Here is a 24,115-nt window from a genome sequence, read left to right as displayed (position 1 = left end):
GTTTCTCTTAATTATTTCACATATTTTAGAGCCAATTGTGTTTTCTTGTGAACTGTGTTCTTTTTTTTTTTTTTTTTTGCCCTTATTCTCTGGTTGTTGGTTTATCTCATTGGTTGTAGGACCTTTGTCTTCAGTTTTTTAGGATATGAGTTGCAAATATTTTCTTTGTAGTTATTCATCGTGTTTGTGATATTTTCCCTCATGTAAATATCTTCTATTTCTCCCACCCTTTCTTCCGCCTTCCTCCACCCCCTCCAGTACAAGCCGTTGTTTCTCAGTCTAGTTGTGTAGGACCCAGCTCCTTGGCCCATGCTGGTATTATGAGCCTTGCGCTCCCCTGGCTGAGGCAGCCGGTCGCCAGTAGTTGGCCGCTCACGGCAGCTCATGGCAGCTCTTGCCTGCTGCCGGCCATTCATGCTGGCCACCTGCCACTCATGGTGGCACATGGCAGCCCACCACAGCACACAGCAGCCCAGGGAGAGCTGCTGTTCACAATCTTAGCTGTAGAGGGCGCAGCTCACTGGCCCATGTGGGATTCAGACCGGCGGCCTTCAGGGTTAGGAGCACGGTGCTCCAACCCCCTGAGCCACTGGGCCGCCCTTATATCTTCTATTTTTTAAAATTCTGATAAAATATACTATTGTAAAATTTACCATGTTTTACTGTTTTAAGTATACAGTTCAGTGGCATGATGTACATTCACAAATGTTTTGCAAAAATCACCACCGTCCATCTCCAGAACATTTTCATCATCCCGAACTGAAACTCTGTTCCCATGAAACACTAATGCCCAAGAGCCCTTACCTCCAGTTCCCAGTGACCTCTATTCTATCTTTTATCTCGATGAATTTATGTATTCTAAGTATCTTAAATAATTAGAACCATAAAATATTTACCCTTTTGTGTCTGGCTTATTTCACATAGCATAGTGTTTTCAAGTCTTATCTATGTTGTAGCATGTTTCAGAATTTCCTTTTTAGGCCTGAATAATATTCCATTGTATGTATATATCTACGTTTTGTTTATCCGTTTATGTGTTGATGGACACTTGGGCTGTTTCCACCCCTTGACCATTGTGAATAATGCTGCTATGCACATTGGCACACAAGTATTCATTTGAGTCCCTGCTTTCAGTTCTTTTGGGTATATACCTAGAAGTAGAATTGACCGATCATGCTAATTCTATATATAACTTTTTGAGGAACCCCCATACTGTTCTCCACAGGGCCTGTACCATTTTACATTCTGACCAGCAGCGCAGAAGTATTCTGATTTTTGTACATCCTCACCAGTAGTTGGCATTTTCCTTTAAAAAAATAAAATAACATTCATCCTAATTGTTGTGAAGTGGTATCTCATTTTTTATCTTTAATTGTAAAAAAAAAAAATCCCACATACCATGAAGTTTGCCATCTTAATCATTTTTAAATATTATCATGCAACAGGTCTCTAGAACTTTTTCATCTTGAGAAACAAACTCTATCCATTAAATAAGAATTCCCCATTTACTCCTCTCGTCAGCCCCAGATAACCACCATTTCTACTTTTTGTTTGAATGAATTTGATTTCTTTAGATACCTCATAAGTGTGATCATACAACATTGTGGTTTTTCAATTAGCACAATGTCCTCAAGGTTCATCCATGGTGTAGCATGTAATAGGATCTCCTTCCTTTTTATGGCTCAGGAACATTCTATCATATGTGTATGCCACATTTTGTTTATCCATTCATTTGCCCTTGGACATTTTGGTTGCATCTGCCTTTTGGCCATTGTGAATAATACTGCTGTGAACATAAATGTACAGATATCTCTTTGAGACTCTGCTTTCAATTCTTTTGGATAAATACTCAGAAGTGGGATTGCTGGATCATATAGTAATTCAATTTTTAATTTTTTGAGAAGCCTCCATACTGTTTCCTATAGCTGCTGCACCTTTTTATGTATCCCCACTAACAGTGTACAAGGGGTCAAGTTTTTCCAGCCAGCCAACCAACCAACCAACCAACCAATCTCTCTTCACCACCACTTATTACTTTTGTCTGTTCGTTTTGACGGTTGCTGCCCTACTGGATGTGAGATGATATTTTTTGGTTTTGATTTTCATTTCCCTAATGACTAATGATGTTAAGCGTTTCATGTGCCTATTGGTCATTTGTATATCTTCTTTGGGGTTGGGGAATTATCTCTTTAAGACCTTTGCCTATATTTTGTTTTGTTTTTGTTGTTGAACTGTAAGAATTCTTTATATATTCTGGATAATAGTCTCTTACCAGATATATGATTTGCAAATATTTTGTCCCATTCTGTGGGTGGTGTTTTCATTCTCTTGATACAGTGTTCTTTGCACAAAAGTTAAATTTTTTTCAGCTTTACTGGTGTGTTTTATACTTTAATATGTTTTCCTGTTACTACTAATTAGTGTCCTTTGTTTCAGCTTCAACAGCTCCCTTTAACATGTCTTGTAAGGCTGGACTAGTGTTGATGAACCCCTTCAACTTTTGTTTTTCTGGAAAACTCTTACCTCCTTCAATTCTGAAGGAAAACTTTGCTGGGTAGAGTATTCTTAGTTGGCAATATTTTTCTTTCAGCACAAAAGTTTTTTATTTGGTGAAATCCAGTTTATTTCTGTTTTCTTTTGTGCTTGTGCTTTTGAGGTGATATCCAAGAAATCATTGCCAAATCCAATATCATGACACTTTTCCTCTGTTTTCTTCTAAGATATTTATAGTTTAAGTTCTTAAATGCAGGTCTTTGATCTATTTTGAGTTAATTTTTGTGTGTAGTGTAAGGTAAAGGACCAACTGAATTCTTTTGTTGAAATAACTGTCCTTGACTCATTTAACTGTCTTGGAACCCATGTCAAATCACTTGAGCAAATATCAGAGGATTTCTTTCTGAGCTCTGTATTCTGTGCCATTGGTCTGTATATCTATCTTTATGCCAGTACCATGCTGTTTCTATTAACTGTAGCTTTGTAGTAAGTTTTGAAATGAGGAAGCATAAAACCCCTCCAGCTTTGTTTTTCTTTATCAAGACTATCATCCCTTGAGAGTCCAAATGGATTTTAGGATAAGTTTTTCTCTCTGCCAAAAATCACCCTTTGGGTCTTAAGAAGGATTTACATTGAATCTACAGATTGCATTAGGGGTACTGTTGTCATCTTAATATTCATCCTCCCATCCATAAAACATGGGATATCTTTCCATTTTTTTGTGTCCTTAATTTCTTTCAGCAATGTTTTGTTGTTTTAATTGTACAAGTCTTTCAGCCTCTGGTTAAATTTATTTCTATGTATTTTATTCTTTTTAATGTTATAGTAAATCGGTTTTCTTAATTTTTTTGGAGGGTTCATTAGTATATAGAAATGTAACTGATTTTTGCATGTTGTTTATTTGGTAAATTTGCTTATGTGTTTTCTGTATAATGTCATGTCATCTGTAGAGATAATTTTGCTTTTTCTGTTTGATGTTTGGTTGCCTTTTAGTCTTTTTCTTGCCTAATTGCTCTGGCCAGACTTCCAGTACTATGTTGAATTAAAGAGTAATATAATTTGCAAAGAATTATAATTTTCCTGTTTTCAAATTTTTATATCATTTTTCATATAATTTCATTTGCTAGTACTTCCAGAACAATGTTATATGGTAATAATAAAGTATATCTTTGTCTTATTTTTTATTTTAATGATAATGCTTTTAATATTAAGTTCAGTGATATCTTTTGGTTTGGTGTTATATATTATTTATATGTATAAGTTCATCTATTCTTATTGTACAGAGAATTTTTATTCTTAAAATTTTTAATTTGTCATTTTGACTCAGAACTATTAAAAGTGCCATGAACATATATTGTAGAGAAGAATTCACTTTGGCTTTCTTTGTAACTCTTATGATACCTAGAAAGGTGTTAGGCTTATCAGTGAGAAAATGATGAATGTTTTTCTTGACTCATTTTGAAATACTTTCTTTGTGATTTTCTTTGAGTGTGCATAAACTTTTCTTACCAAGTACTGGTACTTTCTTGTTATAAGTGTCAATATTTATATTTTAACTAACACCTTTTCTTTGTTTTTTTTTTTTCATGAGAACAAGTATTGTGTTAATTGATTCTCATTGAATCAAAATAAAGACCAAATAAAAGAAAGCATTTGTAATTTATAATGATTGTCTTAGTCCTTTTGGGCTGCTATGACAAAAATAGCATAGATAACAAACATTCATTTCTCACAGTTCTGGACACAGGGAAGTCCAAGATCAAAGCTTAGGTGTCTGATGAGGGTCTGCTTGTCAACTTCTTGCTGTGTCCTTGTGGTGGGAGGGGGAAAGGAGCTCTCTGGGCTGTCTCTTATAAAAAGGGCACTAATCCCATTCACGAGGGCGTCACTTTCATGACCTAATCACCTTCCACAGGCCTGCCTCCTAATATGATCTCATTGGAGGTCAGAATTTCAACAGATGAATTTTAGGAGTCCACAGACATTTGGTCCATAACAAATGTCTTAAAAGTTCATTAGAAATTTGTTGAACTCTTGGTGTATAGGTAAAAATTGCCTGGTAATAGTTTATGAGTTAATAGTGTATTAATTGATTTTACATCCAGTTGTCTGGAATTCTAAAAAAAAACCCTTGGGGAACTTTTTATACCATTTACTCTAGGGAAAATGAAGCTCAGAGCAGTGAAGCTATTTGCTTAGTGTTAAATAGCTAATTAGAATTGGCTTGATGTAGAAAAGTGGCTAACTAGAATAGATTTTATTTGGATAATGTAGAATTGGTCATCCTTTAACTGGATTGTCTTTTCTTTACAGGACTAAAGTGTTTGGTGGTAGAAATATATTCTCAATGATATGTAGAAGTGACCAAATTTATTTCCAGTCTAGGGTTTGAAACTAGCTGTTATGATTGAGGAGTTACTCTGTTTTGAGAAGTAGATTACTGCGGACAACTGTGTGATAAGGAAAGTCCTATTCACTGCTCCACTGTTTTCTTCTGAGAATGATGATTTGATACCTAGCAGCCACCAGAGAGTACTGTGAAGTTTCTAACTTTTTTTGTCCTGAAAATTGTTGTGTTCTGCTTTAGGTAAGCTAAAACATAGAAAGGAGTTAGAGAACTAATGCATTAAAAGCCTATGCGTTTCATAACATCGGTAGATTTATATCTCATTCCTCTGAAAATTAAATTGATGAGGATACTTCTTAACTTGTGTGGCACGTAAATATTAACTGCAAGTTCAACTTCATTTTGTTTTTTAAATCCCCCTTTAATTTGGCACTTTGGGCTTGATATTTCTTCCTTTTGGTACATGTGTATTTTGAATATTGATTTGGTTATTGTTTTATTGAATGACTATGGTCTGTTTTTAATTAAGAGCTTTGCTATATTTTATTGTTCAATACTTAATTACATATTACATAGTAGTTATGAATGTGCAAATCCTGACCTCTACAACATCATTCATTTGAAATCACTTGATTCCTTTGAACTATGGTATTAGGGGAGAACTCTACGGATACCCTGGACACCAGAAAGAGGATCCAGTGGGTCCTAGAGCACATATAGCCTGAAATGAACCTGGAGGCAAAAATGACAAAACTGAAGCTGTTCTACTTTGCGCACATCATGAGAAAGCAGAGATCTTTGGAAAAGACAAGAATGCTGGGAAAATAGAAAGCACCAGGAAAAGAGGAAGACCAAATCAGAGATGGATTGACTCCATAAAAGAAGCCATGAGCACAAGTCTACAGGAGCTGAGCAGGGCTGAGGAAAGGACACTGGACATCACCCATCCCTATAGCATAGCCCGGAGTTGGAGCTGACTGGCATGTTACCAACACGGCACTTCCTGGCTGTGGTCTTGGGCTGCTTGCTTTTGAGGATTGGTTTTAAGGGAGATAATGCTTTTATGTCATACATGGAGTTGCTTTAATGTTTAGCTGACATGAATATTTGGTTCATAATAAGCATTAAACAAATGCTAACTATGACTGGAAGAATGTACTTGTATTTTTAAAAAAAATTGAGTTAGTTGTAAAAATTTTGAATCAAATGTTATTCAGCCTATTTCCACTTTTAAAACTTTCTGTAGCTGTGCTGTTAAAATGTTTTTCATATTTTCTTAAAATTAAGTGAAGACCTTATATGAAGATTTCTCCTAGCATATGCTATTGTTTTACCATAAAGAAGTCTTCCTTATTGAGGAGCTATTTTAGGGTAATGTGTACATATTTTAATTTTTGTAAATATAGTTAAAGTGTCTTAACATGTGGAATAGTAATTGGTAGGTAGATCTTTGGCTAAAGCAAATAGTCCCGTCACCCTTTAAGTTTTTAAATAGAATTATCCATTTTCTTTAAAGCAGATATAAATGTTATCTTTTCCCATTTTCCAATATTAGCATGTCTTCCATCCCAACACCAGCACAGCTTCTGCTCTAAGAGGAATGAAGATTCGTTTTGGAATCAAGCTTTGTACATAGTGTTTGGATCCTTGGGTAGTTTTAATTAATGTGTCTGAGCTACTGTTTTATTATAGAAAAAATTTAATATCCGTTGTATTTAACTCAAAGGGGTCATTGTCACAGTTAAGTGAAAATAAAAGTTTCCTATAAAATACTGTATAAGTTATTTGAATACATTTCATTTTGAAATGAATAGTATATGGTACCCTCTGGCCACTAGAAGTTGGTTTAACCAGGATGCTTAATGTTCAGAGAACGACATAGTGTACATAAAATAAGGAACTAGATTACAAACCTTGATAATTAAATAATGATGTTACTTTAAAATGATTCTGGTAGTTAAAGTGAACATACTGATTTTTGCTTTTTGGCTTTTCCGTCAATATTTGGGACAATTGAGTGTCTTCTCTGCCCAGGCACTGTTTTCGGCTCTAAACAGTCGATGAGAAGGCAAGTTACTTATGGTCTACCCACAGTGTTTCATATAAAGTTGGTATCCCCCCATTTAATACCTGTGAAAAGTGCTTATCCTGTATCCCTCTTGCATCCGGGGAGTGCTTTGTCAACTTCCTATGATCTTCTGTTTTGCCCATTATTTATTCAGCTGCTTAGCTGCCTAAAATTCTTTGTAAATCAATGTGGAATCTAAAGTGCAACTTGTTGAAACCTCCCTGATTCTTCCAGCAAATTACTCTGTCAGTACGGTGTGATCCTTCCAGAAGTTTTCTTTTCATGAGTTTACGTAAAAATGTACTTTGGGAAAAATACTTGTGTGTGTGTGTGGGGGGGGGGGTGGGTGTTTCGGGAACACATAATATAGTGGTAATACTCTGTGTTCTGTAACTATTTTTCAGTTAACTGTGTATCTGTAGATCCTTTCATGTTTAACAAAACCTAACCCTGATCTGTTTCCTTTTTTTCATCTGTCACCACCCTTATTTCGGCTATCATCATGTCTCACCCTCTAGTTTGTTTCTTTGCTTCCAGTCTTCCTCTTATAATCCATTTCCCACACAACCAGAGTGGTCTATTCCAAACATAGGTGAGATTATGTTGTTTGTTAACTTTTTGGTGAAAATGCTGCAATCTTTCTTGTTACAATAAAATCCAAACTCTCGCCTATTTTGTAATTCATGATTTTTGATAGCAAGGCTGTTTACTTGTTTTGTTTGTTGATTTTACCCAAGTGTCTTGTGCATGCTAGGTGCTCTGTAAATCTTTGTGAATGCAATTAATGAGTGAACTTGTTGGCTTTGGTGAGTTGTTCTGTGCCTGTTTTTATATGTCGTACTATTCTTCCTTGCCTATCTGTTCCAGCCACATTGGCTTTATTCTGTTGCTTGAATACACCAACCTCAGTCCCTTTAGGCTTCTTTTTGCAGGAACTGGAATGTCCTTCATCCAGTTTTCCCACAGTTGAATCTTTCTCGGCATTTCAGATTTCACTGTAATTGTCACCTGCCCTCAAAGAGGTCTTCTTTAGTCACCAAAGTAGTTATCTCTTTATCACTGTTATCACTCTGTTTTTTAAAAAATTTAATTTAGCTTTAAAATTTAAAAATAAGTGAGAGATCCTTCCCTGTCACCCACCAAAGTGATACATTAGTATATTCACACAATCTAGACTCACCCTTCATTTTTCTTTCTCTTCTAGTTTTTCTCATGTTTAGACTCCGAGACTAAAGTGATTCATGTTTAGGACTAGTTCTACTACTGTCCATGCGGTGACCTTGTCCTCTCCATCTGCTCAGGAACTTGATTTATTTCTTTTTGGCTCTTCACTGCTAGCTCTCTGCTGCTTTCGGCATCAGCACAGCCCTGCATGCGTAGTAGGTACTCAGAAAATACTAGTTGAATATAGCAGTGCGATGAAGCGTTTGGACTATTGAGTTTTAAAGACCGGGGTGTGCATGCTAGCTGTGTGGCTTGGGCATGTTAGTTGGTATCTTTAAGCCACAATTTCTTAATCATTAAATTGGAGCAAATATTGTGGCTATATTAAGAGCTGTTTTGAAGATGTAACTGAAAAGTTGATTGTATTTATTTTCTGTGGTATTGCAGCAAATTACCACAAACTTGGTGGTAAACAAATTTTCTTAAAGCAACAAATTTATTTTCTCAGTTCTGGAGGTCAGAAGTTGGAAGTCAGTGACACTGAGCTCAAATCAAGGTGTCAGCAGGGCCATGCTCACTCTTAAGGCTCTGGGGAGAATCTGTTCTCGCCTCTTCCCTTCCGGTGGCTGCGGCATTCCTTGGCTGCCTCTCGCTCTCCTCCACTCCGTCACACGTTTTAGGTTTATAATCTCCTTCCCCCTTCCTTTGATAAAGACTCTTACGATTGCATTTAGGGCCCACCCAGGTCATCTCCTGTTTAAATCCTCAACCTTAATCATATCTGCAAAGACCCCTTTTCCACGTAAGGTAATTGTTACAGGCTCCAGGATTTGATGTCTTTGGTGTCATTATTAGACTGATACATTGATAGAAGGTGCACTGTGTAGTGCCTGGCAAATAAGGATTTAAGGGTTCTGGGTGGGTCAGGAAACATTCAGATTTTCAGACGGATTTAAGCTACAGTTACATGGGAGCTAAGGAGGGTGAGAAGAAGGGATTTAAAAGGTGAGGTAAGGGAAATTAAGGATTTGACCATATTTTATTATATGGGATAAAGATGCAGACAAGGGATTTTTGTTGTCAGATTTTGGTTATTTTTCCTGTTGAAATGTGTGTAGGAAGATTTATCTGTTTTCAGTGTTTATAGTGTAAGTAGGGTGGTGGAGGTAGAAATATACTGCATGTTACTACTGAAAATTGGATAATTAGCTTTTTATACTGCAAGAAGTTCCCATGTAAACTATAAGAAACGGTTAGTGAATGAGAGAAGATCACAGAATGGATACCAAAATTTTCCTGGATATCGGATAAGAATCATTCACGTTTAGAATAAAAAAGAAAGTATTTAAAGATTCTTTGAATTAGAGTAACGTAAAAAGTCATGTGCTGACACTGGTGTTCTTTCCTTCTTTCTGTCTCCTTCGTAGGTTGCTGGGCATGGACACAGGTGCAGTGGGAGGATTGGAACTGACTGATCAGACTCCTGTTGTGTTAGGGAGCACGGCGATGGCAGCTAGTCTCACAAATGTTGGGAATTCATTTAGTGGTCCACCTACGCCTTTAGTTTCTAGATCTAATAAATTTCAGAACTCATCGGTGGAAGACGATGACGATGTTGTTTTTATTGAACCTGTACAGCCTCCCCCACCTTCTGCTCCGGTGGTAGCTGATCACAGAACCGTAACACTCACATCTTCAAAACATGAGGAACTCCAAGGAAATGATTCCACAGTTCTTTCTTCCTCAAAAGAGTTGGCTTCTCAGAAGGGGAGTGTAAGTGAGACAATTGTTATTGATGATGAAGAGGACATAGAAACAAATCAAGGGCAAGAGAAAAATTCCTCCAATTTTATTGAACCTCGGAGACCCCCTGAAACTAAAAACAGAACCAATGATGTGGATTTCTCCACTTCCAGTCTTTCAAGAAGTAAGGTAAATGCAGGAATGGGTAATAGCGGTATCACCACAGAACCAGACTCTGAAATTCAGATTGCTAATGTTACAACCTTAGAGACAGGTGTGAGCTCTGTGAATGATGGGCGAGATATGAACTTAATGATTACTCATGTAACATCACTGCAGAATACCAGCTTGGGAGATGTCTCTAACGGACTGCAGTCAAGTAATTTTGGTGTTAATATACAAACATACACCCCATCTTTAACTTCACAGACCAAGACTGGAGTAGGACCTTTTAATCCTGGTAGAATGAATGTGGCAGGAGATGTATTTCAGAATGGAGAATCTGCAACTCATCATAATCCTGGTAAGCTGTGAGTGGTCTTCTACCCCAAGTAAATGAATTAAACTTTGGCTGGTTGTTTTTTCATTGTAGTAATTGGTGCCACTTTCATTAGTTTATTTATGTAAGATGTGTTAATTCTGTTGACTTCTGAGTTTGAAATCTTAGCTAATAAGAGATGTAAAACCATGTATAGTATTTTTCCACAATTACTAGAAAATTAGTCACAGAAATTTATGTCTAAAGGATTAAAAAAAATACTCCTTGTAATTACCACCACTAAAATCTAACAGTTTAGCACCTTATGTGTCATGTGCTCACTTTTTGCTAATACATTTTTAGTTGTATTGTTTTAATGTGTAAATAGAGAAGAAAAAGATAAAGAACACACTTAAGGAGCAATATAATGTATAATAATTGCATTTGATTTGTTTTTACTGTCTGTTTAATTTTGACTTCTATCTGATTTTAATTTTTACTTATTAGCATTTTATTGTATTTTTTACATTTGAAGATTGGTAAATTTTTTGACTGGTTGAAAATTTTTTCTGTAGGCAGCTTTGCTCTGTGGGCACATAAGAACTCTGGCTTTCTCATCACCATGTCTGTATATGTCCCTTTCTCTTTCACCTGCTCCCAAGTATTTGTGTCTGCCTGTGCCTCATATACCGCTCTCTCTGTCTGTCTCATTCTTTCATCATTTCAGTCTCATTAGCAACTTTGTCAGCTTGGGAATTGTGGAGAATAATAAGAAATGACTAAACCCTAGGCAGTGTAGATTGCCCTGTGAAATGATAGTCATTTTTCTTTTTTGCTTATTCTCTTTTTGGTTATGAGTTATGTCTAATATTAAAGAATGTTTGGAAAATTCGTAATTAAAAAATGAGGGGAAAAGTCCCCTATTATTAACTAAAGATGAATGCTTTGAATGGTTGTCTTTCAGTCTTTTTCCTTTTTGTTTTTTAACTTGGTTGAAATGCAACACTTTATAATTTTGCTTCCGATTTCCCCCCATTTATTATTACATTGTATTAATACCATTAACATTATTTATACACAAAAGTCTTAATGGCTGTACAATGGGTGTGAATATACCACTCCCATAATTGGCTTTTCCTATATTTTGCTATTGTAGGTCTATGATAAACATCTTTGTTCAAATTTTTGATATTATTTATTTATTTAAATTTTATTGGGGAATATTGGGGAACAGTGTGTTTCTCCAAGGCCCATCAACTCCAAGTTATTGTCCTTCAGTCTAGTTATGGAGGGCGCAACTCAGCTCCAAGTCCAGTCGCTGTTTTCAATATTTAGTTGCAGGGGGCACAGCCCACCGTCCCATGTGGGAATTGAACCGGCAACTTTGTTGTTGAGAGTTCGTGCTCTAACCAACTGAGCATTTGGCTGCCCTGATTATTTCTTTAGATATAGTCCTAGAAGTGAAGTAACTGGGCTAAAGGATATCATTACCCCATCCCCCTAAAGATTTTTGTTATAAAAACTATATTTAGTTTATAGTGATTTTGAAAGAAAAGTGTTTCTTATTTTACTCAGTTTTGAAAATTTTTCATGCCTCCCGTGACCCTTTCCGTGTGTGTGTGTGTGTGTGTGTGTGTGTGTGTGTGTGTGTGAGAGAGAGAGAGAGAGAGAGAGAGAGAGAGAGAGAGAGAGAGAGAGAGAGAGAGATTGTATGTATGCGTGTTTTTAGGTTGTGGAAATAATATTGTCATATGTTTTCCAGACAGCTTTTGCCAATTTATATTACTACCAGCTGTGTATTACTCTTTCATTGTAACCTTCCAGCTCACATTAATGTTTGAGATATGATAATCTTCAAATCAGTTTTAAAATGGCTATTTTGTCTTTCTTGTAATTATAAATGTATTATAAAAATATAAGAGTATGGGGGCGGCTGGTTACCTTAGTTGGTTAGAGTGCAGTGCTCTTAACAACAAGGTTGCCAGTTCGATCCCCGCATGGGCTACTGTGAGCTGCACCCTCCACAACTAGACTGAAACAACTACTTGACTTGGAGCTGATGGGGCCTGGAAAAACACAGTTAAAATAAATTTTAAAAAAAGTTAAAAAAAAAAAATAAGAGTATGAAACAGAAAATAACATTCAGTCTTACCATTGAGAACGGTGCATTTAATTCTTACCTGAGATCATAGGATAGTTGTAGTTTTGCAAACTCTTCCCTCCAACTACCCCTTTAAATACCTAGTGATAGATATTAAATTTTTGACTGTATCAAGGATATATGTTTGATTTTGTTAAGTCTCTATTTAGCTCGGTTCCAGGTTTTACTATTCAAATAACTCTTAAGAATATGCTTACAAATGTGTCTTGGGATGCTTATTTCTATAAGAATGTCGTTGGGTCAAAGGGACATCTGATCAAAGGAATTGTGTTCCTGTTTACTCAAACTCTTATACGAGGGAATGTGAAGTACTCATTAGAAAAATTAAACAGACACACCTGCTGCTCTTGTGTTTTATGAATTAGCTCCTATGTTTATGTGCTGTCTTTATTTGTAATAGAGTAATAAAATCTTGGCTATTTGTACTGGCTCTTGGATTGATTAAGCTGCTATACTTTGATGTCCCTTGTATAAAATAGAGGGTTTAGATAAAATTCTATTTCTAAAAGTATTTTGGTGTTGAAGGAGGTGAAAATTTGAAAGCAGGAGAAATGTAAGGCCTGAGATATAGATAAAGGGAGTGATTACATTATTTCTACAGAGCCTAACACTAAATTGAAAAATGTCATTTTTTTCTAAATCGGTTAATTGATGCTCTTAAGTTTAAATAGGTTCCTTTAAGTATGTATGCAAATGATAAGCCTACAAAATTGAAAATCCTAAAGAGCCAGCATTTGTGTTGCAAAAAGCTATTACTTCTAGCATATGTTCAAATATAATTTTTGATGGCAGGCCCTTCAGAAAATGGATTGCTTGTTCTTTCAGTGGTTTACTTTTTTCCTCTTCATTGCTATCGTCACCGATTTATGTTCAGTTACCCTGATGATAACAGGAAAGAGGATTCCAGAATGTACTCCGTTTACTCTATGTAGATTTGGTGGTTGGCTGTGGAGTAAGGTAAAATCTGAATAGCAGTGGATACAGCCTGTTGAGACCTTTAGGTTGTGATCCGGGTCAGCACTAGGAAGGTGCCCTCTTTAGGTTTTTGTAGTAAAGAAGTTTCCCTGAGCTCTGAATCTCTTTTCACTTACTGTGGAAGGAATAAAAGGCATTCAGAATGTGGAAGGGCAGTTCTTACATACGCAAGTTCAAAATTGAGAAAAAACTCAAATGGAAAAAAATTACGAGAGATCAAAATGGTAGAAATTAGAAGCAGTGGCCTGAAAAGTTGCAAAATGAGAAAAACTTATGGTATTGGTGGTGTAGTGACGTCTGTGGGACAGTGACAACGCGATCAGCTGGGGACTGCAGCTGAGAACCAAAGAAGCTCACTGTTAGAGAAAAGCTGAGGACTGCGTCAGCTTTTGCCTCCATGCTGTGCGACGCTGGGCCCTGGCGGTGCGGCTACAGCAGTACACGGCATCGGTGACTACGTGCCGGCTTAACGTCGTTTCTGTGGGACATTCCAAATTCCTGGGGTTACGTGGCATATTTAGAAGCTACGAAACTATACGAATACATGGAAAAGCTGTTCTTAAAAAGGTGTTTGAATATAATTGTATATAAACTTGAATAGACCTGTATTATATCTGTCAAAGGTTCTGGTTGGTTAAGGTTTTATTATATGTTTATGTTGATGTATGTGTTCCTCACTTAAAGTGATATTCTGCAAATTAATTCCTTTAATAACTAATGGCTAATATTTTTTAATGCTTCCTGTGTGCTAGTCACTATGGTTTATTACATGTATTATTTCATTTAATGTTATCATTCATGTGATGTTGGTACCGTTTCCAGTTTAGAGAAGAGTTAGGCACAGAGTTTAAGTAACTTCCAGGTCTAGTAAGTGATGGAGCCTGAATGCCAACTAGCCATTCTTACTACAAAACTTGTGTCCTTTATCTCTCTGCTGTGCTGCTGCTTATTAATATTTTCACCGTGTACAGAATGGGAAGTTAAAACTGTTTCTCTGATGTAATTTTAGTGTGTGTAAAGATCTGTTCCCTGACTTTTTCTTGTGTTTTGTTCTTAAGATTCTTGGATCTCCCAGTCGGCATCATTTCCCCGTAATCAGAAACAGCCAGGGGTGGATTCTTTATCACCAGTGGCCTCGCTTCCTAAACAGATTTGCCAGCCTTCAGCCCAACAGCAACCCACCAAACCAGTTAAAGTCACTTGTGCAAACTGCAAAAAGCCTTTACAGAAGGGACAGACAGCTTATCAACGAAAAGGATCGGCTCACCTCTTTTGTTCTACCAGCTGCCTTTCCTCATTCTCTCACAAACCTGCTCCAAAGAAACTCTGTGTTATGTGTAAAAAGTAAGGTTTACTTTTTAACATAATTCCATATAGTTGAATATTGGTGGCATAAAATTTTAGGAAAATTATTAGGGTCTTAGAAGTGAATCACTGTGTTTTAAAAATTGGTAAGCTAGTTGGTTGAACCTTAAAGACAAACTCAAACTTGTAATGACTTTCTAGGTTTCTCTATCAAGCCCAGGTGGCTTAGGACTAAAAGGTTTCCTATTTGGATAGGCTTTTTGTTGACTGAAATACTAGGCCCTTGTAATTAAGTTTATCTGTAATCTCCATTAGACACCTTGAATTTGTAAAAACACATATACCTATTAATTATAAGAATTTAGTTCTAACCAGATAAAATTGTTAAGCAATTTATATGACTAGTTCTGTATTAAAATAGATTGACTTTTACACTGTCTTCATATTAAGATTATTTAAAATTGACAAGTCTTTGCATTTTACATGATTTTATGTGTGTTTTGACTATTAAGTCGTTAGAATACTCACTGGTTCAAGACAGATCCCAGTGTTTTGAAAGCCTTGGAGAGATGGGATGTTCTCTTTTGCAAATTTTTAGGTCTGGCTTCACTAGTTAAAAATAAGTGGAATCTGGTATATTATGTGCAAGATCAAACCAGGTGGATTTGTGTGTATATCTCTTGGAACAGCCCAAGTTTGTGAAGATGTTTTTGATCTTAGAACTTTGGAAATGGCTTAGTGCTCTGTACGAGTTTAATAAATTCAAATATTGGAACAATTGTACGTTTTTTAGATTGCTTTATAGTAGTAGACTTGCATGCTGCAATATAGGATCTCAAAATTCAGAATTAAAGGAAATACTTCAAAGGTCATCAGTATTGTCATTTCCTAACATTTCTAATTACAATTAGAGAGCTGTATAGAATGGTAGTGGGGTTATTTTGGTTTGTGGGGGTGTCTTCACGTTCAGTTTTCCTCTTTAGAATGTACATCATGTTCCTGTGACCTAGATATCTCATGCTTTCTACTTACCCAAGGGAAGTAGAATTGAATAGGTATTGTAAATTTATACCTCAGTAAATTGGGCCTTGGCATTAAACTCTATATAAGTAATATAAATATTAGCAGCTTTTTTGTTTTTAATGTTTCCAGTATTTGAAAGCCTTGTTAAGGAGTTTGAGGGTATATTATTAGATAGTGGATTTAATAGTATAAAATAGCTTTGCTTCTATGGAAATTAAAAATATCAGTTATTACTTTTATGTTTGCTTTTTTTTTTTTTTTTTTTTTTTTTTATGTTTGCTTTTTTAAAATAGTATTTTACTTTAAGTTGTTCTTCTTATTTTCAGAGATATAACTACAATGAAAGGAACTATTGTTGCCCAAGTGGACTCAAGCGAGTCGTTCCAGGAATTCTGTAGCACGTCTTGTTTGTCTCTCTATGAAGACAAACAGAATCCTACTAAAGGAGCACTCAATAAGTCAAGATGTACAATTTGTGGTAAACTAACAGAGGTTTGTACTTTTGTGCTTTTTATCACTTTGTTCCAACTAATGGAAATATTTTCAACTTTGTTAACATACTGTTATCAGTGTATATTTCCTTATAAGTGAGGATATATAGACTCGATCTGATAAGTATCCCATTATGTAATCTCATTCTCCTTTAGGGAGAATGATTTAGGAAAAATTAAAATATATTATGAATTGACTATTTTTTCCTGAGGTTAGGTGTTCTCACAGACAAAACCAGTGTTTAAACAAATAGGCTGACTACATAAGGAAGACAGTCTTGCTTAAGAAGTAGAACAGTGTATATGAAAGAAGGTTAGCATTCCTCTTGACAAGGATGGAAGAGGCCCGCTGGCCTAACAACGTGCATGTGGTTAAGGTATTATCACCTGTTTCGTGGCATCTAACCATTGTTTTTATTGGTAGTCACAAAATAGTCACGGGAATGTGAAATACAGTATGAGGAATATAAGCAGTAATGTATAGGTTCTGTAGGGCGCCAGATGGGCACTGGACTTCCCAGGTGGATCACTTCGTAGACTGTAGATGCATGACCACTGCTCTGTACACCTGGAGCTGATGTCAACTATAATTAAATATATATATAGTCATGGGATGTAAAGTACAGCAGCATCGGGAATATAGTTTATGGTATTGTAATGATGTCAGGGGTAGTAAACTTGGGGGGCTTATCACTTTGTGAGGGGTGTAAATCATTATGTTGTTTTCTACATCTGAAACTAATATAAAAAGTGAAAAATAGGGGCTGGTCCGGTGGCGCAGGCAGTTGGTGCTCCATGCTCCTAACTCCGAAGGCTGCCGGTTCGATTCCCACATGGGCCAGTGGGCTCTTAACCACAAGGTTGCCGGTTCAACTCCTGCAAGGGATGGTGGGCTTGGCCCCCTGCACCTAAGAGTGAACACGGCACCTTGAGCTGAGCTGCCACTGAACTCCCAGATGGCTCAGTTGGTTGGAGCGCGTCCTCTCAATCACAAGATTGCCAGTTTGACTCCCACAAGGGTTGGTGGGCTGTGCCCCCTGCAACTAGCAACAGCAACTGGACCAGGAGCTGAGCAGCGCCCCCCACAGCTAAGACTGAAAGGACAACTTGAAGCTGAACGGCACCCTCCACAACTAATATTAAAAGGACAACAACTTGACTTGGATAAAAGTCCTGGAAGTACATACTGTTCCCCAATAAAAGTCCTGTTCCCCTTAAAAAAACAAAACAAAACAAAGGTAAAAAATAAAGCACACACACACACACACACACACACACACACTCACACACACAAGAAGTAGAACAAGTGGAGGGAATATATTTTGGTAACTTCACGTTAATATGGTATTAAAAGTGTTTGCATGTTATGAAAAAAAAAACCTGTGTATACATACCTCATTTGAATTATTTATAAGATTGGTTCTCTCTCTTCTCCATTTTCTAAAGTAGTGCACCTATTTATAGTTCCTTTTGAATTTGTCTACAGATTTCCAGAAGTTTTATACTAACACTATCCAAACTGGGTTGTTTCATTTTTAGATGCCTCCAGAGAAATTTGTAGTGATATCAATGGGTCCCCACCACACATGTATTCCTTGTGGGTATACATGTGGTTCAAAGAATAATGAATTGTGCTTTGTCTTTCCTCTTTCCTTAAATAAGCCTTCTATAGAAAGATTGGGGCATTTTCTTTTACTTGGAATACCTCATTATTTGTCTACTTGACATACTTGTTTGTTTTTAAAAACATTTTGTTTTTTAGATTCGCCATGAAGTTAGCTTTAAAAATATGACTCATAAGCTGTGCAGTGACCATTGCTTTAATAGATACAGAATGGCCAATGGTCTGATAATGAATTGCTGTGAACAGTGTGGAGAGTACCTGCCCAGCAAAGGTGCCGGGAACAGTGTCCTGGTGGTTGATGGTCAGCAGAAGCGATTCTGTTGCCAGAGTTGTGTCAGCGAATACAAACAGGTAATTCATGATCTAATCAAAACCTCACTTTCGTTTGAATATTTTGAATTGCTTTAATAGTTTTACTCTAACAGCATTTATTAACCAGATTTATCTTGGAATCTCATTTAATTTCATTGTTGTCTTTACATCTTGGAAATGACCTATTTCAAGTGAATACTGAAATATATGTAGATTATTAGAAATAAACTTTTGCTTTTACACACAAGGGTAAATGCTACCAAAATGATTCCTCTTTTGAATTTTCCTTTTTGGATGATGGAGGGATTGCAAATACGATTTTTTAAATTTTTAAAGCTTAGGTTAGGACTGATTATTTCATTTATTTTTTGATTTTAAGACTAATTTCATTTTCAAAGTCTTTTTGATTTAATTTATTTTTGAATTTATATATATGGCTTCAAAGTAAAATGTACATAAAAAGATGTACTCAGAGAAGTCCAGCTCCCATTTCTGTCTTCTCTTGGATCCTATTCATCCTTTATGGTGTCCCTATTCAGTTCTTACTATTTTATGTTTTCTGTTCTTTCTCAAAAATTAAGGAAATACATAATTTTAGTTCCTTGTTTTTCTATGCAAAAGATAGCATATTGTATATACCATACTGCACCTTCCAATTTTCACCTCACAGTGTGTCTTGGAAATTATTCTCTATCACTATCTATAGACCTTCCTCCTTTTTATGGTCAGGCTGCGAAAGATACATTTTCATGAATTTTGTGAGCTGGTTGTTAAAAACACCCATTATTAAAAATTAAATGATAGAAACTTATAGGTAAATTATATTTGTATTTATCTGCTAGGTCTGCCATAATAAAATACCAAAGACCAAAGGCTCAAACAATAAAGGCTCAAACAATAAAGACCAAAGGCTCAAACAATAGAAAGCTATTTTCTCACAGTTCTGGAAGCTAGAAGTCCTAGATCAAGGTGTTTTTCGGATTGGTGTCTGGTGAGGCTGCTCTTTCAGGCTTGCAGATAGCTTCCTTCTTGCTGTGTCCTCACAGGGTCTGTCTGCTGTGCAAAAGGAGACAGAGGGAGAAAGTTAGATATATTGTTCTCTGGTATCTTCCTTTTCTATAAGAAGACATTAGTGCTGTCTGATTAGGGTCCTACCCTTAGGACTTCATTTAACCTTAACTGTGTCCCAAAAGGCTCTATTCTAAATATAGTCTCATTGGGGGTTGGGCTTCAAGATACGAGTTTTGGAGGAACACAATTCAGATCATAACAATATTGAAAACAAAGAAAATGTTCAAAACTTATCACTTCCTAAATATTTTATTACATTTATTGTATTATGTCTGCTCTTAAGATTATTTCCACCTACTGTATTTGTATGATGGAGATATTATCCATAATGGTGTACTTCTGTGCATCTTTTCCCAATTTCATATTCAGTTTTCTGTTGTTAGCCTGAAATTATCTATAATGGGAATATTTTCATGGCAGATGCTACAAATTGTGGTGGATTCCCTTACCTCCCAAGAGCTAGTGGTTAACCACATACAAGATAACACTGGGCTGTATGGTAGTTTATTTGATCACTGCTGGTGATGGTATTTGATTTATTTCCAGTCTTTGGCTATTACAAATACCCTGGCACATAGATGTTTAACTGTATTTGCAGAGGTATGGTTTCAGGGTAGATTCTTAGAAACAGGATTGTTTGGCCAAAGGTAAACACATGTGTTAGTTTGTTAGATATAATTCATTTTTCCCTGTGTGTTAGAGTTGTACCAGTTTGCATTCCTTTTAGTAATATTTTGGAAGTGCCTATTTCACAATAGCCTCTCCAACAGAGAATATTAACACATCATTTAAGTTGGTAAAAATGGCATGTTATATGTATAAGTATAGTTTTACGTAATTTGTATGCCTTTTATTAGGAATGATGATGAACAGTTTTTCCTATTTCAGAGCTAATTGTCTTTTCTGTGAACTATTTGTTTACATCTTTTACTCAGTTTTTTTGTTTGGGCTATGATCATCTCAAAATTTTTTCACATTAAATCAAATATTTAATGAGCAAAATGTGTCGGTAATTTGTTCATGAAACTATTATTTACCACCTACTATGTGCAGGTACTGTGCTAGTTGCTGGGAATAGTACTATGGAAAGTACAGTAGACTGAGTTCCTGCTTTCATAGGATTTGCATTGGGGTGGCATACTTCAAATCCGTTAATATAAGGAAGGCTACCTGGTGATGGAAAGGTCCAGACTAATTATAATCTCCAGGACTCAGTATAGTGTTTGATGTTGATGATGTTGCTATCTTTGTTGTCTTCTGATAGGTGAGAGAAGGTATGGTAAGAGTGGTAACCTAGAAGGTCTGGAAAGAGTGCTGGCTTTAGTTGGCCTGGGTTAGGATCCTGGCCCCACCACTTAGCACCTCTTTCCCACGCAAACTAACGTCCCTTGTCCCTTGTTTCATCATGTGTGAAGTTGTGGGATAGTATTCCCTGTCTCATAGTATTCTTAAAAAAAAATCAAATCTAAGTCTTTTACCTTGATTTTTAAGATCTTAGTGCAAGAAACTGAACACTACCACTTCTCCACCAGCCCCTTTGTGCTCTCTCCTAATTGCTATCCTCTTCCACTTCCTCAAAGGTAACTACTAATTTTGACTTCTGACATCAGGGTTTGACTTGCTTATAAACTTTATGTAAATGGCATTAGTATGTATTGAGGTTCATCCATGTTACATAAAACTGATTGGATGCTTATTTAAATTTTTGTCATGTAAAGTTTTTAATTTTAATATTGTCAAATTTACAGTTTTATTGCTTCTGGATTTTGTTTCATATACTTTCCTCCTAGGCTACAAAGGAATACTTTTTAATGTTTTCTTCTAATGTTTGTAAGGCTTCATATAAATTTTAGATCTTTAACTCATTTGGAATTTATTCTGGTACACAGTTGAGTTATGGGCCAAATATTATCTGCTTCCAAATGACTGACCTTCAGAATCGTCATCTTTATGATGTCATAGTGTCCTATCATAGACCAAAGGATTTCACTCTGCTTGTTACATCAGTGTTCGTGTTAACTTTATTCATAAATATTTTCTTTTTGTTACTTTAAATGAGGTTTTTCTCTTCCATTATTTGGTGTGTGTATGTATACATACGTGTATCTGCATTGTTTTTGAAATACCTTTTTTTTTCTTCCCCCTTTCTTCTGCCCCCCCCCACCCCCCTCCGGTTCAAGCCATTGTTTCTCAGTCTGGTTGTGTAGGTCACAGCTCCCTGGCCCAGTCTAGTATTATGACCTTTGCGCTCCCCTGGGCTAAAGCAGTTGGTCTCCGGTCATCAGTCGGCTGTTCACAGCAGCTCATGGCAGCAATCCCCGGCTGCCAGCCACTCACGCTGGCTGCCGGCCACTCATGCTGGCTGCCGGCCATTCACACTGGCCATTGGCCACTAATGGAAGCACACAGCAGCCCACGGCTGCTCACACCGACCTCCGGCTGCTCACCGCAGCCCAGCGCCAGGGAGAGCCGTTGTTCACAATCTTAGCTGTAGAGGGCGCAGCTCACTGGCCCGTGTGGGAATCCAACCGGCGACCTCGCTGTTAGGAGCACGGCATTCCAACCACCTGAGCCACTGATCTGGGCCGGTATATGGAGCCAGGCCCGTATATGCGTTTTTAATTAATTTTTAAATACCTGTTACCTGACTAAGTCATCATTATTAACTGATTCTGGGATTTATTTTTGGTAACTCAACCATCGTCTTATCTGCAAATAGGGAAGGTTTAAGATCTGCCTTTCCAATTCTCATTCCCAGTATTTTGTCCTGCTTGACAGTGTTTCCTAATAACTCCAATACAGTTTTAAAGAGTGGAATTAGTAAATATCTTTTTCTTTTTCCCCTGAGAATGCCTTTGGTATTTCCTCATTAAATTAGATGCCGGCTTTAGGGTTGAGGTAAATATATTTTATCATATTAAAGAAGTATCCAGAAGTGTTTTTTTACCAGAAATGAGTGTCAAGTTTTGAAGATATTTTCAGTGTCTGTGGAGGTGATTATATGATTTCTCCCTTTAAATCTATTAATAGATTCTAATGGATTTTCTAATCTACTTGACCATTCTGTATTGCTAGAATAAACTATACTAGGTCATTATTGTGTTTTAAATGTTTACTTCTATTAATATTTTATTAGTACTTTTCCATTGGTACTCATAAGTGATATTGGTCTTTAGTTTCCTTTTTGGTACAATCTTTAAGATATCAGTGATGTCGTTGTATTATAAAAATGCTCAGGAAAATTAACATTCTTATATGCTTAATTAAAACAGTAAAAGTGAAAATAAATGAATTAAATATTCAACTCAAAAATATAGAAAACAAAATAAACTAAAGCAAAAGAGAAGAAAAAAATAGATAAAGGTAGAAATTAATGTGTTAGGAAATAAAAACAGTACTAAAACAATTCAAAATTCTGCTTCTATGAAAAATCAGGTCTTTTAAAAACTAGAAGGGGAAATAATACCAATAGTTAATCTAATCAAGAGAAGAGGCTTTAAAATGCACAAATTCACAAAATAAGAAATGACAAGGTAGACTTAACACATCAAAACAGAAAGCTGAAAATCAATCATAAGGGTCTATATTGTACAAACCTATGTAAATTGTGAAAACCTAGGTAGATTAAATGAGTAAGTTTCTATGAAAATATAATTTTCTTAAATTGACTCCAGAGCAGATACAATAAAGCAGAGAAATTTCCATAGAAGAAATAGAGATTATTATTAAAGAACTACCTCACAAAAAGAAATTGGGCTCAAATTCCACCCAATCTAAACCAGGTAGGTAATCTCAATGCTATTTTAACCATTCCAGAGCATAAAAAGGTAGGAAAATAATGTGTGTGTGTATACACATATACATATATATACACACACACACATATGAAATTTTATGTTATGTATACTTACTTAGCACAGTGAAAATTATATGTATACATATATATGAGTGTGTATATATATGTGTATAATATAATTTTCACTGTGCTGAATGGGTATGTATAACATAAAATTTCCAATTTTAAACATTTTTAAGTATACAGTTGAGTGGCATTATATTCATAATGTTGTGCAACTGCAGCCATCATTTCTATTTTCAGAACTATTTCATGACCCCAAAAGTGACAATTAAGCCAATAACTCTTCATTTTCTTCTACCCTTAGTTCTTGGTAATCCCTAGCCTACTTTCTGTCTCTGTGAATTTGCCTATTCTGGATATTTCATATAGGTGGAGCCATACAGTATCCTTTTGTGTTTGCTTTATTTCACTTAACATAATGTTTTCGTTTTCATCCATGTCATAGCATTACTTTTTATGGTTGAATAATACTCACTGTATGTATATACCACATTTTGTTTATCCTTTCATCTGTTGATGGATATTTGGGTTCCTTCCTCCTTTTGGCCTTTGTGAATCATGGTGCAACAAGCATTGGCATATGAGTATGAGTTTGAGTCCCTGTTTTCAGTTCTTACGGGTATTTACTTAGGAGTGGAATTCCTGAGTGATAGGGTAATTCTACATTTAGATTTTTGAGAAACTGTCTCAAACTGTTTTCCACAACTATATCATTTTACATTTCTACCAGCAACATATGAGGATTCCATTTACTGTGTGTACATCTTTGCCTTTTACTGTACTTATTTTCCATTTTAAAAATTTGTTTTTTTATTACAGTTCTTCTTAGTAGGTGTGAAGTGGTATCGCTTTGTGGTTGTGTTTTGCATTTCCCTAATGACTACCGATATTGAGCTTGTCACGTGCTTGTTGACCATTTGTGTATCTTCTTTGGAGAAGTATCTATGGAAGTCCTTTGCCCATGTTTGAATTGTGTTGTTTTTCCTTTTCTTGAGTTGTAG

At 36.0% G+C, this 24,115-nt stretch overlaps 1 protein-coding gene across 6 annotated transcripts in view; it reads left to right on the top strand.

Moving 5' to 3' along the window:
• ZMYM2 (zinc finger MYM-type containing 2) overlaps positions 1 to 24,115 on the top strand; it is a 99,800-nt gene that overhangs the window by 13,647 nt on the left and 62,038 nt on the right. For 4 of the 6 annotated variants that reach the window (XM_081046737.1, XM_081046739.1, XM_081046740.1 and 1 more), the window contains exons 3-6: positions 9,500 to 10,338; positions 14,488 to 14,773; positions 16,084 to 16,249; positions 18,011 to 18,223. In XM_081046737.1, coding sequence (XP_080902863.1) covers positions 9,510 to 10,338; positions 14,488 to 14,773; positions 16,084 to 16,249; positions 18,011 to 18,223 — 1,494 coding nt within the window. In that variant the 5' untranslated portion in view covers positions 9,500 to 9,509. The remainder of the gene's footprint in view (positions 1 to 9,499; positions 10,339 to 14,487; positions 14,774 to 16,083; positions 16,250 to 18,010; positions 18,224 to 24,115) is intronic. The other 2 variants (XM_081046741.1, XM_081046742.1) reach the window with 1 other exon arrangement.

Source organism: Rhinolophus hipposideros (genome assembly GCF_964194185.1).
Source record: "Rhinolophus hipposideros genome assembly, chromosome: 4".
In the NCBI taxonomy this organism is placed as follows: Eukaryota; Metazoa; Chordata; class Mammalia; order Chiroptera; family Rhinolophidae; genus Rhinolophus; species Rhinolophus hipposideros.
This window is presented reverse-complemented; position numbering and strand designations above follow the sequence as displayed.